The following is a 19344-nucleotide window of genomic DNA, read 5'->3' as shown; positions in this document are numbered from 1 at the left end:
ACACACACACACACACACACACACACAATATATGTTCATAATTTAATTATTTTACTTTTTTTCCATTTTATATTACGTGTATATTATTGGTTAAAGTGATTAGAAATATTGTAAGAAAACTTTATAAATGAAAATCATTAACGATTATGACAATATCAATGATGAAAATAATGATAATAAGAATGATAAAATGATGGTGGTGGAAGTGATAATAATAATGAAAATGATAATGATGATAATAATGATTATGATGATCGATGATGGTGGTGGTGATAATAGTAATAATGATAGTAATAATGATAGTAATAATGATAATAATAACAATAATAATGATAGTAATAATAATAATAATAATAACACATATAATAATAATAACAATAATAATGATAGTAATAATAATAATAGTAATAACACATATAATAATAATAACAATAATATACACAAGTTAGGTAAAACTGCTGTTGCTTAACAGGGACAAATTTAATATCAAGTGAAAAAAGAATATTTTTGCACTTGATATTAAATTTGTCCCTGTTAAGCAACAGCAGTTTTACCTAACTTGTGTATATTATTGTTATTATTATTATATGTGTTATCATTATTATTATTATTATCATTATACGAAAGCCGGAGCACGTTACAGCCGCAGAGGGGCAGACACTTTCACGCATGAAACTACAGAGGGCAGCTGCGCGATCTTTACATACCCCGAGAAATAGAACGCATAAAAAAAAGTCCGACATACAAACGGCGACAGCGCACTACTCCGTCATCGTATCATCAGGAGATTCTGGGAGGTGATTTTTCTACATTTTCGTGATATTCATTGAGAAATTCAGGTACGATTATGGAATAACTTCTATTATAAGAGCATTTCAAATTTTCGTGCGCGATATCTAGACCCCTCAACCATACAACTCATTTTGCAGGATACTAGTAGGATATATTATAAAAAAAAAAAAAAAATTAAAATCCATTATTTAACATTTAAAACTTAAAGAAATAAAAAAATCTATCTTATTTTACATTAAAAAAAATATTATTTGAATAAAGGAAAAACAAATAAAAATTTCTAGCCCGTACCCGACCAATTCAAGTCAGCCACTATTATTTTGATATCTAGTACTCCGTACTCGACCTCTTTAATTCTGCTGCCTTCACAATAGTACACGTGAGGCGCGATTTCAAAGTGTCGATGCGATGTTCGGTGATTAGCTGGGTAAGCAAAGATCTATTTGTCACAGAATCCGGGTCTAGGATTGTCGACTAACTAGGGACAATGATCAAGCGAGGACCTACGAGAATCGTACTAAAGTTAGAGGACTTGGAGGAGTTTGATAATGTCAAAAAAGAACTCGAACAGAAACGGAGGGTGGAGCAAGTTGTCGGGTTGAGTCCCACGGAAAAGGGAGCACAGTCGAACGCGTCCAACGGGGCCGCAGCCGGGCAGGAAACCGTGGTGCCCGCTGGAGAAATCGCTGATCCACGCGCCCGGGATGAGAGGATTAGAGCGAGAATTGGATTTGATCCGAGACCAGTTCCAACTACATCGCATCGAATCGGAGAGTTTCGAGGAGGTGAATCATGATGGTATCGTTGATTAATTGCAGATTATCATCATTAGATTTACTCTTATCAAAATGCATGCTGATCGATGCAAGTGTGAATGCATGCTCTCCTGCTGATCCCGCGGGGGAGTCCCCGGCATCAGCACTCCAAGCATCTCCAGCAGCGACATTCAGTGTGACTCTGCTCGTGACTTCAGATGTTCGACGAGAGGGTACCGTGCTTGGCTGCGTGACAGAGACCGTCATCACTGTCATTCTTCTTGCGTATGCACCACAACAAATGTTAAACTGAGATCTGAGTCAGTAAGCCACTAACTCATAACTCATTAACTGTTACCACCAGCCCGAACGCAATTGTGTACAATGCAGCACTCCAAGGTTAGTAAGCCACTACTAGCTCAACATAAATTTACAAATTACAGCGTCTGTCATCTCTCTGCTGGGTTGCGAAAGCTCTGTGTGGTGTTTTGAGGATACAGTGTCAGTATGACACTCTCCCAATCTCCAAGTTCATTTATGGCTGTACCTTCTGGTTTGCTTTCCTGCAACACCACAAACACAAGATGAGTAGTGCCTCAGTCCCCTGTATTCTGATCAGCCAGTAACCAATCCAGACCTAGGTTGTTTGAGTGTAACCCCAGTGTTTGTTGCCATTTGTTGCTACTGGGAGCCCAGCCTGTATGCTTTAATGATGATGGGAAGCCAAGATGTCTAGTCGAGTCTCATCGGCAGATGATGGGAGGGTTTGGCGGAAGCGTTCATCCAAGATGGAACTCTTTGAAGACTGGTGCTGGAAGGATCTGCTGCACTTTTGATTTCACCCGGTGGAATGGGAAGATCATTCTACAGAACATAAATCATTGGCAAAACATTTCTGAGGGAAACACAAAGTTAGGCAAAATTGCATGCATTTTACAATAGAACCTCATTATAAAGAGGCATGATTTAACATCGCCCTCCTGTAAAATGGTAATAAATGTAGGCCCAACTCTGTATTGCTTTGTTTTTGTACCCTTAAATAGTGAGGAGCCTGATATAACAAGGTACAAGTAATTACCATGGTGTTAGCTCTTTGTTATAATGACGGTCCTCTGTATGAGTTTAATCAAATCAAGTTATTCGCTGTCAGGGCATTTGTGTAAGCCTCTGACCATGTACAGAAACCTGATGCAACCTAAACAGTGTAGAAGCTCTTATGGTGTAAAATGCCTGATAACTACCAGACCAGTAGGGCCCTATACCATACTAGAGCAATGTGTTTGCATGTTTGTGTACGAGACCGTGCAACTTGTGTGTGAGTCTATGACCTCTTTGTTTTTTTTTTGTTTGTTTGTTGTTTATTGTTCATTGATTGGCACAGACTCAGAGCACTCTATTCGCTGATTGGCATACATTGTAAATGTCTGTAAACCACCTGATAACTGTCAATGGAAAGGATTACCTAATTCCCTCATCCCTGTTGTGTCCCCATGGCCATTCTGCTGGACCTCAAGACTCACTGACATGCCTGAGTTGGCTCCCTAATTTTTTTACCAAGATCAAGTTTTGATTACTGGATGCTGATGAAATAAAAGCTTGATGCTTTAAGTGAAGTGCCTGTGCATATTAAGGGTTATACACTGTATAATGTGATAAAACACAACATGCTCTCATTACAAAGAACACTGATTTAACAGACTTGTTGCAACACATTTTTTTTTCTTGCTTTTAGTTCAAAGCTTCTGTCTATTTTATTGTTGTTTTTTAAAAGCCTGATAAAAGTTTGGATGCAAAAGAGAGATTTCACTCATCCCAAGGATTTTTGTTAAATGTGAGCCTGCTGTATAGAGCACTCTGGCATGATTGGAACATGTGGTACTCTTGTTGTGATACTTGTACAGGGAATTATAAATAGTGATTTTAATATACATGTGTAGTGTACAAATGTATTTGATAACACTGTAACTTCATAAATACTGGATATCTTAAAAGATGATGAAGTGAAATGCTGAAGCATACTGAGTATATTGTAAAACCATAAAAGGTGTTCTTTTTCCTGAATAATATTTGACGTTAGATTACATTAAATTGCAATTGCAGGGAGGTACAACCTTGTATATAGGAGAAATACTGTACTCCCCCTGCTTACTGTTCCTGTTAAAACTGACATCAAATTAGGCAAACCGGTCTCCTACCAATTAGAGAACATCACAAACTGCATGTACAATGTATTTGGTGGAATTGAGAAATACAGCCTACTTGCACTTTCAGAACTGCTAAGCACCTCCCATTGAGCGCAAGCCAGAGTTATGTACATGAGACTGAAGTGTCAGTGTCAATGCCATTTCAAAATACATATGTTTACATTGTAAATCAATGTCAGCTGTTAAGCTGAAGTGAGTGTTGCAAATGGTACTCCATGTACACTGTAAACCTTTATCTCACTGTAAAGAATCTTGAATGAGACATTTGCTTCACTTAGTGGGTGTCCTGTAATTTGGTGATTTTGTTTCACAACAAGAGAGAATAATGTTCTGCACTTTTTAATACACAAACCTTTCATTTTGATGGTACATGTAGGCATATCAAACATGAAATATGGCTTACCCTACTGTTTAATTAAGTATATTAAAATGGTAAATGTACCCCTCCAAAATTATAATGCTAAATTCTCCATGGAGTCTCTTTGAAAAATGTAACTGAGTGGTGATTATGTAGTTTGATTGTACAGTGTACTGTATCATGATTCAAGGTGAATGAACTCCATAAGTCAAAATGCAGGTCTGTTACGCTGTACCTGCTGTGAAACAAATAAGAATGCCAAAACAAAAGAATTAATTGTAAAGAAAGGCAAATGCATCTGCACTCTACCCGTTTTGTGTAACTTTAAACAGGGAAAACTGTGGTCCCATCTAATTTGTGTGCGTGTGTGTGTGTGTGTGTGTGTGCATAATGCATGTATTATTATGTACCTGTAAGCAGTGGGGGCCTGTGGCATAGTGGATAAGACTCCCGACTCCCAATCGGAGGACCCAAGTTTGAATCTCGCCTGGTGCTTATGCCCTCCGACAAAGTATTTTTACACACCATGTCCGTTTGGACCCAGGTGTTAGTCTGGTTTCCAGACGCTCTGCCACCTGAACTCCTTTTACAAAATGCGCCCTCCGCGGCAACGAAGTCGCCACCTGCTTAAAGGTCGCTGCCTTTGTCGAGAGACCATCCAGCTAAACTACTACTTCTTTTGTCGTTAGAGGGCGTTAATATTCGAGGAAGGAAATAACTACAAGCAGACGGTCTGCAAGCCAGACAATACCCATCTAGGTGTAAGAAGGGGTACCTATATAGCAACGCCAAAGGTGATGATAGGCCTACAGTGAACCCCCGTTATAACGAAGTCCTCTGAACCGGCAGTTTTCTTTCGTTATATCGAAATTTCGTAATAACCGAACAAATAAACAATAACAGAACATGCAGAACCGATAATTTTGCGACCTGGATTTTTATTTCGTTGTAACCGGAATTTCGTTATAACGGGCGTGCACTGTAATGGCATGGCCCTCTGTAGGCCCTATCAATTATTGATTGCAATTGATAACTTTCTGCACGATTAAATACTTTGTACAATAATACCGGTATTTCATTCCGCGCCGTTCGTGTGTAGACCATTACACATGTGATACAAGCAAGAAGCCCGCCCGTTTTGATAATGTAATTTTGACTATACTGTATACAGTATTATAATTATGGAGTTATACAAATGCACGCTTTTTCCAAACAGATATATTGCTTGCAATCATCATCACATCGTTCAGACATCAACGTCTGTACTCATCCTAGACATTGTGATCCATCACCACGTTTTAATCCTTTATCTTTTTTAATCACCTTGAATAATATGCTTGTTCCAGTTGGCGGCTTCAATCATGACAAAGCGGGATATAGCTTGCCTTTAAAAACAAAACAAAATAAAACAAAACAAACAAACAACAGCAACAACAACAACAATACCAACAACAACAACGACAAAACGAAACTACATAATTATGAATGTAAGCAAACTATGGAAATATAATTATTTCGGTAAGGCGCGCGCTGATACAAGTAGTTACTTTCTATGCGTGTTGAACATACCGCATTTAAAGACTAAGAGTCTCTCCCTCATAAAAAATAATAATAATGTTTTGAGAACTACACATGTAAATCAAGACGAGCATATGCAAGTGAAACGTTTGGTGTTGATTTTTTTTTTTTTTATGTCATCGTGCAACATGACTCGAATACAGTATGTAATGATTTTTTTTTTTGATGTGTGACACTCAACTTTGTTCAAATCCGCACACACCCAGCTCCCTACCCACGAGGCATTGTTTGCTGTATGGCAAGGAACGTGCAATTGTATAGCGCCATGTCACGCCCTCTTAAATGTGGAATGAGGTCATTATGACTTCCCGTAGACTGCCTCAGGCACACATCTAGCATAGCTCTCGAGGCTGATTTTATCCCCTGTGTCGGAGGTGTGGCTTCGTCACCTGCACTGTTCCATTATCGCCGAAAGTGCTCGTATACAAAATTTGTATCGATGGCTTGATAATCCTACTAGGAGGCAATATTGTTAGAGCGTGATTTCTTCGAAACATCAAGAGCATTGCATAATCAATCAATAATATTAGCGTTAATTTCGTCGAAACATCATGAGCATTGCATAATCAATAATATTAGCATTGTGATTCCAAAAGATATATGATCGGCGTTCCAAAAATCACGTTTGATGACTGATGATTAATCTCACTTGAGCCAAGGTTAGCGTTAATATATACTTAATTATATTTATATTAAAGGGATAGTACAGTATTGGTAGAGATGAGAAATGGGCTTTTGACTTTTTGCGAGATACCAAGAAAACACATGAAATAGTACAGAGCATACCATTTTAAGAGGAATTCAAAGTTTATTTGATGAAAATCGGGTTTGGAATGACGGAAACATCCAAAAACAAAGTAAAACAAAGCAATCGTAATAAAGTGTGGGTCCCACACTTTTTAGAATTGCTCTTTTTTGATATCTTAGCCATTTCCAAACCAATTTTAATCAAACAAATGTTGAATTCCTCATAGAATTACATGCTCTTTCATATTTCATAAGAGGTTTCTCATTATCTCACAAAAAATGTTAGAAACCTGAAATTAGGTCTCAACCAAAGCTGTACAATTCCTTTAAACTAAAGCATCTTTATTCCCCGTTAATTTCAAAGGTACAAAAATAAAGCACGATCTTACAGATAAGTATCCCTGTAACATGTAGTAATCTTCAAAAAGTAATAGGTGATGTGGTCGAAAATTTAACGGACTTATTGTTTTTCAGAATGATGGTACTCTCCCAAGATGTACGCGATATTCTATCTTTTCTAATCTTGCAGTCAATATCAGTTTCTGTGCTATTGATACACGCAGTCACACTCACAAGGAATCATATTCAGATAATATATAATTATGTATGTGTGTATGTATGTATGTATGTATGTATATCTTGAATATAGAATATTTATAATTACATGAGCAGAGAAACAAAACTGGGAAATATTTCTTTATGCAGTGTTTGTGTGTGTGTATTGCCCTCATTTCTGTGCTAGATAACCTCAAGTTCAAGGTATGCAAACTGCTGATAAAGCTGTCAGTATACACTTTTGAAAAATAGAATGTTTGTGCAGTATTGTGTGATAGACATAAATACAGATTGCTATATACGTGTATCCCTATCTCCCTCTCTCTTAACTCTCATTCCTTCTCCATTCCATTTGTCTCTTCTTCTTTTTTTGAATTTCCTAATATTTCGGTATTAGTAATTGCCTACGTATTACATCAATATGATTTGTGTTTGAGTAGTGCGGATGTCCTATATCTCGTTTGTGTTTGAGAGTGTTATGTTTTGTTTTCTTGTCTCCTGCATCTGTCCCTCGCTCCTCTCTCTCCATTCCTCTCCTCTCTTCTCTGTTTCTCTCTCTCTCTCTCTCTCTCTCTCTCTGTAAATCTGTTTTTGTTCTTGTGTATGTGAGTATTGTTTTGTCAAAGTCAATGCAAGGCCTTTTTTATTTTGTTTTTCTTTCTGTTCTTGTGTATAAGAGTATTGCTTTGTCAAAATCAGTACAAGGCCGTTTGTATTTTTTTTGAAGAAATATACATTAATGTTTTCAGACAGCATTAAAAAGTGCAGTCTATAATGTGGCAACATCTAACATGTTCAAAAGTCACTGGTTGAGCCGCTGCTCCAGTATGGGATCTTTGTTAGGAAAAGTTGCAATAGTTCGTGATGATCAGAGACTGTTGTGAAATATACCACTGTTGCATCATTCGCATTACAAACACTAATGTCATCACCACAGCATTCATGTCACGGACACTATTTACTCCATGATACAACATACCAGAAAAAAAAAATCGTCTCGTAAAAGAACAATAAAAGTCATTGCCAAGCGGACCATTCTACGTTCTTATTTTGTATTCATATAATGTCAAAATGCTACATTCACAAGTGGAAGATTCACAGAAGAGCTTGATAAATGTTTAAAAATGAGTCAAAAATACGATATGAATTTAGTCCATGTAGAAACTGGGGAGAGCAACAAAAATGTAACAGAGTGAATAGAAACTTTTATTTAGAAATGCATTATCAAAGCAATAACTTCATCTTAAACGCATGTTATACAGTTCGAAAAAAGTCGAAATTTGTAGCATTTTTATTCCAAAACAAATCATTGATCAACCTATTTTCCTGAATAACAATCTATTACAATATGCATTTCTCCAGACTCCATTGAAATCCATAGCACGGAAGCATTGATCTACCATTTTCTGCTTATACAGAATATTTATTGTTCGTTGACATAGAAATGTAAAATTACCTTCTTTTATCCGTAAACAAAATCTTATCTTATGTGCAAAAAGCAGTTATAAGAGCAGTTTCAGAACAAATGCCCGACACTTCGATGCTCCATGCCACCTACATGAGATAGTACTTTCATACTTGCAATATTATTATTTTTTCTTTCCTCACCACCCTTTATATATTATACATCTAAAATTTGGTTTGAAACATCTGAGCATTATTCTAACTATAAACGATAAAGATTTTTTTCTATACTGCCTTACTCGAGTATCGATCATGTCGATGGATTACCAAGGCTTGTTTCCCTTCTAACGTTTCATTACGAAGACAAAAGTTTGATATACTACTGCAGTAGCACGCCCGAATAGTTTTTAAAAGGACACATAACTTTTATCAAAAACTTACACCATTCCTTTTGATTGGCAGTGCGTCATTACGCCACCATTCCAAATTGTTTTTGCAAACACATTAAAAGAGGGCGTTGCTCATCAACAACTGTTATCAATCAGCGAATTTTGCATAGTGTGCCTACCACTCGTGTAGGCCTACATTAACTTGGTCAACGTACTGTAGTTAAGTGTTCACATGTCATGATGATATTCGATGGAACTTTCACGTCGTCATGAACATAAACAGTGACATATTTTCTCCGACGTTTGATATTTTTCTCTCGATGGTCCTTAATTTGTGTTGCTGGTAACAATGTAAGACGTAAGCGAAAATCATACATGAGACATGCTTCACAAGTGTAGTAGTAGGCCCTACCACAAAATAGGCCAATCACGCATCCTTATTTTCAAAGATATCTACGACACCCACTGTGCATAAGGCAATTAAAAGCGCTTTGAATACTGCTTACATAGCAGCATCACACTAACGGCTGTTATTTTTACATTTACACATATTTTTTACCAATTAAACAAGACACTCCCTCAGTATCAAAATTACTTTTTTTTCTTCAATAATATACACGACATAAAGCGATATACAATCGTATGGCTGCGTATGCATAGAGAACATAAATACCAGAAAACAATTGGTTTGCTTTCCATGTCAAGTAAAACTGAACATATATCTTGTTTTACAAACTACACTACAAAATGAACGACAAGTGCTGATCTAGAGAAGGCTCAAAAGCTCAACATCAATTACTTTTAGTGACAAGTACACTAACTGATGGACAATCATTTGTTCTATATGGCCGAAAAGTTATCATTATCAACGATTTCCACGGAATATTTCAGACCAGTGTTACTTCGTTTCGTTTCGACAAAGAAGTGCTCAGATTTTGCAAATCCCCCTTTCTCTAAGACGGTTAGAGTAGCTTTTAACTCTGGTTCTTTTTATGTTTTAGTGAGAAATAGAAATAAGAAATGACGTTAGGGAAAGATGGCTTGTCTCTCCAGCTTTCATTCACCTCAGTTTCTGGTGTTCATCGATCTACTGACTGTCGTAGTCTCATACTGAGTCTGTCTTGTCGAACTGCCGGTCTCCATAGGAGAGGTGCCGCCTTCTCTGACGTTCGGACTCGTCATTGTTGACAACGAAGACGACGACGATGTAGTGTTGACATCAAACTGCGAAGACGTGTCCGATTTCCTAGTCGGAGACGTCATGCTGCCCGCTACTTTCAGCTGTGTCGGCTCCGTGCTGATGCTGACATGCGATCCGGAGGATGATGTCGTCATCTCGACCTGGTGAGAGAAATCTCTGCCGGACACGACGGTGAGTGTTTCCGCCTCTTCGGTCAACGGACGCGCCGATGCCATCGCGGTGTCCGTGGAAGGTTTGGCCTGCGCCATGGTGGTCAGCATCTCGGGACCCTCAAACTGCGAAGTCGAGTCCTGGACCGTGAACGACGCCGTGCCCGTGCTCATGTTCGAGATCGTGGGGCGTGTTTGGAACGAGGCATCGAGAGATCCGCTAAGGACCACCGGTGGAGAAGTTCCGTTTTCTCGTGCGTGGGCCATTAGAGAGAAATCCAGCTGAACGTTCTTGGAGTCAAAAAACCTCACTTAGAGTCAAAAAATCTCCTTGATTGACTACGCAGGCGTTGATTATGAAAAATTTGATTTCGAATCTTATGGTCGTCGCCTATGTCTGCTCACTCTTTCCAGAGTGACGCTTGAGGAGACAAGTGTCCGACTTTGCATAAATTTGCACTTCTTATTTCAAATCTCTCACCGTCTAAAAAAGGGCAATTTAGAGTGAAACTGCAAAGTCTAAGTTACTGAAGAGAAGATGCGGTCTTCAAACACACTGAGTCAGCTCTAAAGCGATCTCTGTTTGAAATTAAATGCAGGTCCTGATGGGAGAACGTCTCGGTCAGTTTTCATTAGCACCTTTTGGGACCTGTGGGCGACGCCCAGTCTTTTCATTTTCAAGGTACCGGGAGAGTAGGCAGTTTTTAACGAGTGTTCTCAGGAGAATGAAAGAAACAATATTTGGATAGTGAGATGAGAACAGACTCGATGAACTCACCAAGGTCGGACCTTGATGGCGCTATTGTGTGACTAATTGTCTTGTCCTGTCCTGATATAGAGTAGTGTGATACACGCAGTCAGCAAAGGGCGGTTTCAGATAAAGATGCCCTTTCTTCCACTCCTAGATTTCTCTAGTTACCTTTCGAATCCAGTGATTGTGGTTTAAGAAACAACATACCACGCACCTGCTTGGCAGTATACAATGGTGTAGATATCATTCTTTCACGTTTCTTTGTTGTAAAATGTCTTTTACTGCTAATAATTATTCGAATGTTAGCAAAACTTACAGATAGGTCACATCCAAATGATGTTTTTGTGACTATAACAATTATAATAACATGCCATCATTCTTTCCTATGCAAGAATCTCGAGTCACTATAAAAACATTCACGATGATTGACTTGGCATGAATAAGTAATATCGGTATGTTTGTTTGCTTGTTTGTTTGTGTTTTGTGTTTGTACGTTTGTGTGATTGTGTGTTCATTCTGATCAGACAGATATCGGGTGTTTTTTTTTTTTTTTCTGGGAGGGGGGGGGGGGACGCAATACATAATACATAATACATAATACATAATACATAATAATTACATCTTTTGATCATATACGATGGATGGCTGCGGATTATTTAAAGTATTGTCGTATTGCCGTTGAAGTATTCATCTATCCCTGCGCTCGGGTGATTTACAACAGCAGAGTACTTTGATTGTAATGTAATAAATTGATTTATGATGTATTAGCCCCGATAGCGAGTGTTTATAGTAACTATTTACCCCTTTGTCAAATACTCTCAACACTTTATTATTCTCGGGGGCTCTCCTAAAGGTTTATATGGGGTTGGTGTAGTGATCTTGAATACATGTGTACAATTTCAGACACGGGAGTTTATCATCGTCAATTTTCGCGATTGGAGTTTGCATCCACCAACATCACGAAAAAAAAAAAAACCCACTACAGTCAGTGACGATGCCACCAGCATGCTTTACATTATTTAGATGTAATTACACTTAGCAAACTCGGCTTGAATATTAGCTGATCATTTTATTCAAAAAGCGATGTTGCAGACATCAGCAGATGAAGAGACGGACGCGTCCCCAATATTCTACTTCTACCATTACTACTACTACATGTACTATTACTACTACTACTACTACTACTACTACTACTACTACTACTACTACTACTACTACTGCTACGTGGCTACTACTACTACTACTACATGTACTACTACTACTACTACAACAACAACAACTACTACTACTACTACTACTACTACTACTACTACTACTGCTACGTGGTTACTACTACTACTACTACTACTACTACTACTACTACTACTACTACTACTACTACTACTACTACTACTACCACTAATACATTGCAATAATTATCATATTTTACACCCCCCGTTCATCATGGTGTGTGTTTGTATGAAAATGTAAAGTGTACAGTAGCTCTACATCATCTACATGTGCATTATCATAAAAAATCCTCAGTCCTCAAAAACATTTTGAACCTCGTTTAGACGAAGAAAAAGATTGAAATGTGAATGACATTTATTACTTGTATCCTCCAAGACAACAATGTTGATCCTGTCAGAACTACTGAAGTTGAATTGTTCTACATGTAGCATTATCATTATAATTTTATATAATTTCACATAATTTCATATCATGTATCATATCCTATCATATGATAGGATATCGTTATCATAATCATATCATATGTCATATTATATATCATATTGTATCATTCTGAGAATTTCATTTCGACGAGAAAAAAGATTGAAATATGAATGACATATCCTCCAAGACAACAATGTTGATTCTGTCAGAACTATTGGAGTTGAATCGTACTCCCTATATCATCATCATTATCATATGATATATTATGATATGATATGACTTTATATGATATGATAATAACAAAATATACCATATCATATCACATAAGAGCAATCATATAATCCTATCATATCATATCATATTATATATCATATCATATCATATCATACCATATCATATTTCATTTCATATCTTATCATATCATATCAGATCACTTTATATCATATCATATCATATCATATCATATCATATCACATCACATCACATCACATCACATCACATCACATCACATCACGTCATATCATACATCATAATATTATGATATCATATCATATCATATCATATCATATTATATTATATCATATCATATCATATCATATCATATCATATCATATCATATCATATCATATCATATCATATCATATCATATCATATCATATATAGGCCCTGTGAGTAAAGATGGAGATTTTGGAGCCACCAGTGACAGATTTAAGGCCATTCATATGGGGGTGATGTGGCATGTAATTGACTTGCTCAAGCTAAACTGCCTTCTCTTCACCCTCCTAATGCTCTTCACATTTTTTTTGAAACTCGCCTAGCTGACTTATTGGTGTAATTTCTTTTGCTTGAATGGAAACAAATTTCTTTCGGAGAAAGGGTTTTATGTTGTTTTGTTTTGTTTTGTTGTTTAAGCCTACATAACAGTGGAACTGACTGTAGACTGTCAGGCCAAATGCCATCATATTGCATACCAAATCGTTTGGCTGATCTTATCGAAATGAATGTAAAGCTGGTGTATTAATGAGTAAAAAGATGACCTGTTCCTGCGAAAGACAGCGGTTTCATCGACTCACAAATTTTTGTTTCACCAAATGAAAACAAAATAAAACAAAACAAAACAAAACAAAACAAAACAAAACAAAACAAGAGCCTACCACTTTTTTAGTCTAGAAAAGAGTTTACCGGACGAAATTTTGGCATGGGGTTGCAGGTCTGACATAACAGTCAATATCCAAGGCAACGGCTCATACAAAAGCCAAGAATTCCTGCCGCAGCCAAACAAGCGTCACCTCGCTTTTCTTTCGTCCAGAAAGTGGGCGAGAAGTTGGCATCTAACAAGGACACATTCAATAAAAGATTCTGTGTTTTTTTTTTTTCTCTTCCAAAGGTAGAGAACGCTGTCGCAATATTCAATAACATTGGCCACACAAAAGCGCTGGCATTTAATTTCGGTGCAGCACAATGGAGGCAGTCGACGGGTTCATGGCTGCGATTGAAAATACGAATGCCTGCAGGATTTTGCCATATTTTTCTGCCCTCCATGACTCTCTTCATGTATATATTGAGTACAGTGATTTCTCTGGTGCTGCAATGTGTGATAAGCAACCGGTGTTGTGAGCTGACACCATAGGCGCGACGCCATGGACTGTGGCATGCAAGGCCAAAGCCCTTTACAGCCAGCCTCTGTATAAGGTTAGCACCCTTCTTATGAAGCGAGGGAATCAACATCGGATTAAGAAGTGTTGAAGTTTACACAATGATGTCCTCATGTTACGCGTTGAGAAGTGAAAACACTTCATAAACCTCCCGTGCAAATACAGGAGTAGTAAAATTCAAGAGAGAGATTGGTCAAACATCATAGTTCATAGAAATCGCAAGATTAAATCACAATCTCATGTCCACTGTGTGTATACTCTGAAAGGAGAATTATGCCCACATAAATATATGAGAATTGTGTGAATGCATGCACCAATAAATATATGAGAATTGAGTGAATCCATGCACCAATAAAAGAACAATCAAATTAGTGAAGTTTTAGGAAAATCGGACGATTCATTGAAAAGTTATGATTTTCGATGGCGTCATCGCCGGGTGAATTCCCTGCTGGAAAGAACACAGTGTGAGAAACACAGTGTGAAACACAGTGTGAACACAGTGTGAAATCTCTTCACACTCTTAAATTCGAGCGTTTTAACAGTGTGAACACAATGCTGTGGGCCATCAATTCACAGTGTGAAACAAATCATTACACTATGTGAACACTCTGTGAAAACCACGCCACAGTGTGAACGAGCGTTTTCACATAGCCGACTGTGTGAACACACAGTGAACATAATGTGGGACACTGTGTTCTTTCCAGTAGGGAAATGACTATACAACATTTCGTGACGTCACCCCATGTCAATAATATAAAGAAAATATGAAGATGAGTAAACATGTTTCCATTTTTGCTAGCATTTTGGAAAGAAGACTTATCTTCCCTCGTTTAGAAAACAGTGAGTAACATCAAACCCTCAACATCATGTCAGTATCAAGAAGAGGGAGTGTGTACTTTTCATGTAAAATGAAAGTCTGTGAAATTCTCTTTAAATTTTCCTTACATAGTCACGTTCGTGCCGTTACGAATTGTGGTAGTCTTCTCATCAGGAGATGGCGGCACCAAAAAACTGTGAAATTTCATAATCTTTGACGGATCGTCCGATTTTCCTCTAACTCCACTTATGTGTTCTACTAATCATGTCCCATTACTCACTTTATAGTCTCAATCCATGTGGGCTTCACTCCCCTTTAACAACATTGACGGGGGGGGGGGGTAAAATCAAGCTGATAACAAAAAGGAAAAAAAAAAAGCACGAACTAAGAAAATGCCCGTCAATTTTAAAATTCACATGTGTAACCTATGTCCACACAGCACACAGATATAAGAGAAAGACAAAAGAAAAATATATAAATAAACTGCCAACAAAACGTGCAAACACTCAAGTGGATTTCAGTACTCTCCCTCCTTCTGCTTTAACCGCTCTTCCAATAAACAGGTTCATAATGAACGTCGCATTTTGTGACGGATGACTTGTCCGTTTTACATCACAACATATTTACAAGAAGCTTAGATGACTGTTTTAAGAGTTCTTTGGTTCTCTGTAATCTGTTTTGAATATTAGTTAACAATCATTTTAATTCTTTGGAAGGGGGCATTGAGGTCTTTGTTTAACACACGCATTTACACACACACACGCTTTTTTGTTTTATGATATTCTTTATTTGAGTTTCATTCAATATCAGGTCCATGTTGACAATGAAATTAATATGAACAACAACAAAAAGAAGCAGCTGTATTCTTCTTTCTGGTGCTGCTAAATCATTTTTTCCAACATACAGTACAATATATTTTGGTCTTTTTTTTTCAAATCATACCATGTTTACATAAGAGAAATGACATGAAATTCTGCATAACTCTCAGAAAAAGCTATCTTGGTTAACCTAATCAAGCCAATCCATATCTGCCTTATTACACACACAAAAAAAAAAATAGTTGTGCTGCTAAATCACCATAGCTTTCTTCTTTTTTTTTTCAGAGCACACGCTATATACAAAAATTATATCAAATTAAGCATAACTCTTAAAGAAAAAAATATCTTGATCAACTTGATCAAGTTAATCAATATCCGGTTCATTACATAAACTCACTTACACTCCTTTGAGAATACAGCATTTCCCAAAGCTTGTCATAGACTGAAAAGAAAATCATGCTTAAATTAACCAAACAAAATTCATCATTTTTATTTAACCTAAACCTACCCACTGTACAAAAGAAAAATAACCATATGTCTATATTATGTCCTGTCGAGACATACGCACGCACACACGCATTCACACACGCATTTACACATACACACGCGCGCGCGCACACACACACACACACACACACACTTGTAGCCATGCCAGAAAAAAAAGGTAGTTATCTAAAAATCTGAAGGAAAAAAATTACGATCCACACAGATCTTGTGCGTGGGTTACGCCAAGACTTGTTGCTAGTTTATCCCAACAGGGAAAAAAACAAAAACAAAAACTTACATGCGACGACTTGGCACATTAAGCTCGCAGAGAGGAAAGAGTTTCAAGGGGAAAACCAGTAGTGCCGTGAAGTAAGAAGGAGAACATGAAATTCAGAAGTGAAATATGACGCATGCGTGCACAAGGAGTAAAATGGGCGTCGCGAAATTCCACGCAGCGTGTCACGTGGAGGCTAAACTGTGACCGTTCTTTGGTTACCGTTGTTGTGATGGTGATACAGATGATGATGAATGGTGATAATTGCTATCTCCTTTTTTGTTTGTTCTTCACTGCAATGCCTTTGCTGGATTTTTTTTTTGTATCTCTTTTCTAGTCAAGATTAAACAAACAGTCTCATGGGACCAAACCCTAACATGATGCATTGTTACTCACTGCGTGGGTGGAACAACCTTGCAAGAATGAACTATTAGTGGAATGAATAGCTCGAATAAGTCGTTGTACAAGCTAGAGGGTTTTTTTTCGGTTTTGTCAAACAGTTAACGCATCATTTATTATGTAAAACCGCTCACCCATTCTTATCTTATTGTCTTTGGAATCCATTTCGCTCGCAGCAGGGCTCGTTCATGTAATATGAGTTCATGTTCGACATCATGGGGATTGAACTAGTGCAAAGAAATGACCTGTTTTCAAATACATTGTATTCAATTTGCCCAATCCAACTTCTGTGTTACGACAAGACTTGCCAAGATAAAGTTGCATACAAGTGCCGTCCATAGTCCCAAGGCTTCATGGTCTTGGTCAGTTTTATTACCATAAATGAAACAGAATGACATCCAGTCACCAAGTTAAATATTGTCTGCCTTGATGATTTAGATTATCGGCACGATTATGTCCTGTCGACAATGTTTGCCGTTATCGATATAGAGAGGAAGAGGCGGGGGGGGGGGGGGGGTGTTGAGAGACTATGAACTTGCACTTTGTTGTTCAGGGTGACGTTATTGATGATACACCCTGGTCTAATCGATACGATTTTTCATTCGTTATTCTTCCCATTAACGTCTATAATGGCTCAAACGGCGAGCAGTGTCAGCGCCGATAACTATGTCTTGGCTATTCCACGTGTTTTTTTTTTTGGTTTTTTTTTTTTGGGGGGGGGGGGGTGTGCGGTGATTACAGCAAATTCAGTTGCGTAGGCATCGTTTTGCGATTGAGAACTAAGCACACTGACAGACGGGGGTTAATGCGCCTTTTTGCCATCTCGTTCATGCGGACTCCATTCAGTTTTTCACGCTTGACTTATGCCGAATGGTTAACATATCGTATATTGCTTTTCGTCAACACGTGAATGTTTTGATAGGTGCAGAAAAGACGTTTCCTAGTCTTTCACTGATATCATTTGATAGCATGTTTTCAAAGAGTCCTACCTAGCAGACAAAAATTTTGTAAAAGGCCAGCCCAGTATTGTTGCTCTTAGAAATAACCTTTTTAATGATCATCAAAGTATGCCAAGTTGTACACTAATTGTACCATTGCACTCACTTGCAGTGAATCTGAAGATTTCTCCTCGTATCATCTCCTTTTCACACCCAGGAGAAAGCACACGCTCACACTAACACACAAACACCATTTCACTCACACACGAGCACACAGACGAAATACACATATTGACACACATATAACCATTATACATACACACACATATACACACATAAACTTATACAAACACACACACATTCCTATAATTATTCATAAGTTCGCAACACAGATTAAAACCAAGCAAGGCAAAACTACAACACCTGTATGTGTACGGAGGTAGACCCTTTCCGGGCATAGACATAATATCTGCCCTCTTTCGTCTCCCTGTACTGAGTAAAGGACAATTCTTGACGCTTGTATTGCGTAAGACTGTTGAGAAGAATTCCTTTCTATGCAAGTCTTTGTCGATATGTTAACGACAGAGTGTTGGCATGGCAGTCACACATACAGAAAGAAAGAGAGTACCAACTAAGGCCAACATCTCGGAGCAGTTTTGCAAAAATGTTGTGACGCCTCAGGATAAGCAATACGAGGCAGAAGAATAATAATATTGCATGTGATGTCGTTGCGTTGCGAAATTTAGGCACATGCTTGTCAATAGATTTATTGCTCGTTATAGAACAGTACTTCAAACTCATTCACTGCTATTGACTCATTTCTCCACCCCAACTCCTCCTAAATGCAGCGAATGTTTGTCCTAAATGCATGGAGTCTTGGTTACAGAAATCGCATTCGATACCTTTTGACTAAAACTCAAATTCTGATAAAACAGAAAAGTCTATAGCGGTAGGCCTACTAGTTAGGACATCCCCCTTTCGCCATAGAATTACCAACAAGTGACATTTTGGCCATGTCTGACTAAACGACCTCTCTCAATGGAGGAGACGCTGACTGCCGCGAAAGTGGTTTGCGCTCTCGTCAAGAAAGCGACTTCATGGAGACGTCTGAGACGTCCTCCAAACAAGATGACAACTTATTCGCCAGGAATTAGCGGGGACATCGCCGCGACGTCTCCGAGACGTCTTGTCAGTCACGGAGACGTCTCCACGACGTCTCAACATCGTTGCCGGCAGGTCGCCATGGGTCGATCTCCGCAAAGTTAACGTACGCGTCTCGGAGACGTCGCGAGCAAAACAAGTACATGTATCTGCAACTTGGCCGCAACTACGGAGACGTCGCGGAGACGTCGCGGCAACGTCGCGGCAACGCCTGCGAATCCAGCTGGAGACTTGATAAAGTCTGAAAAATTGTACATGAA

General features: G+C 38.1%; 1 protein-coding gene across 1 annotated transcript; it reads left to right on the top strand.

Moving 5' to 3' along the window:
• Nucleotides 1-1208: 1208 nt before the first annotated feature.
• LOC140240699 (anaphase-promoting complex subunit CDC26-like) lies at nucleotides 1209-4491 on the top strand. Its single transcript, XM_072320457.1, has one exon. It carries the CDS (start codon nucleotides 1280-1282, stop codon nucleotides 1586-1588), a length of 309 nt encoding a protein of 102 aa, XP_072176558.1. The 5' UTR covers nucleotides 1209-1279; the 3' UTR covers nucleotides 1589-4491.
• The last annotated feature ends 14853 nt before the right edge of the window (nucleotides 4492-19344 follow it).

This window comes from Diadema setosum, chromosome 17 (assembly GCF_964275005.1).
Source record: "Diadema setosum chromosome 17, eeDiaSeto1, whole genome shotgun sequence".
NCBI classification, from domain to species: Eukaryota; Metazoa; Echinodermata; class Echinoidea; order Diadematoida; family Diadematidae; genus Diadema; species Diadema setosum.
This window is presented reverse-complemented; position numbering and strand designations above follow the sequence as displayed.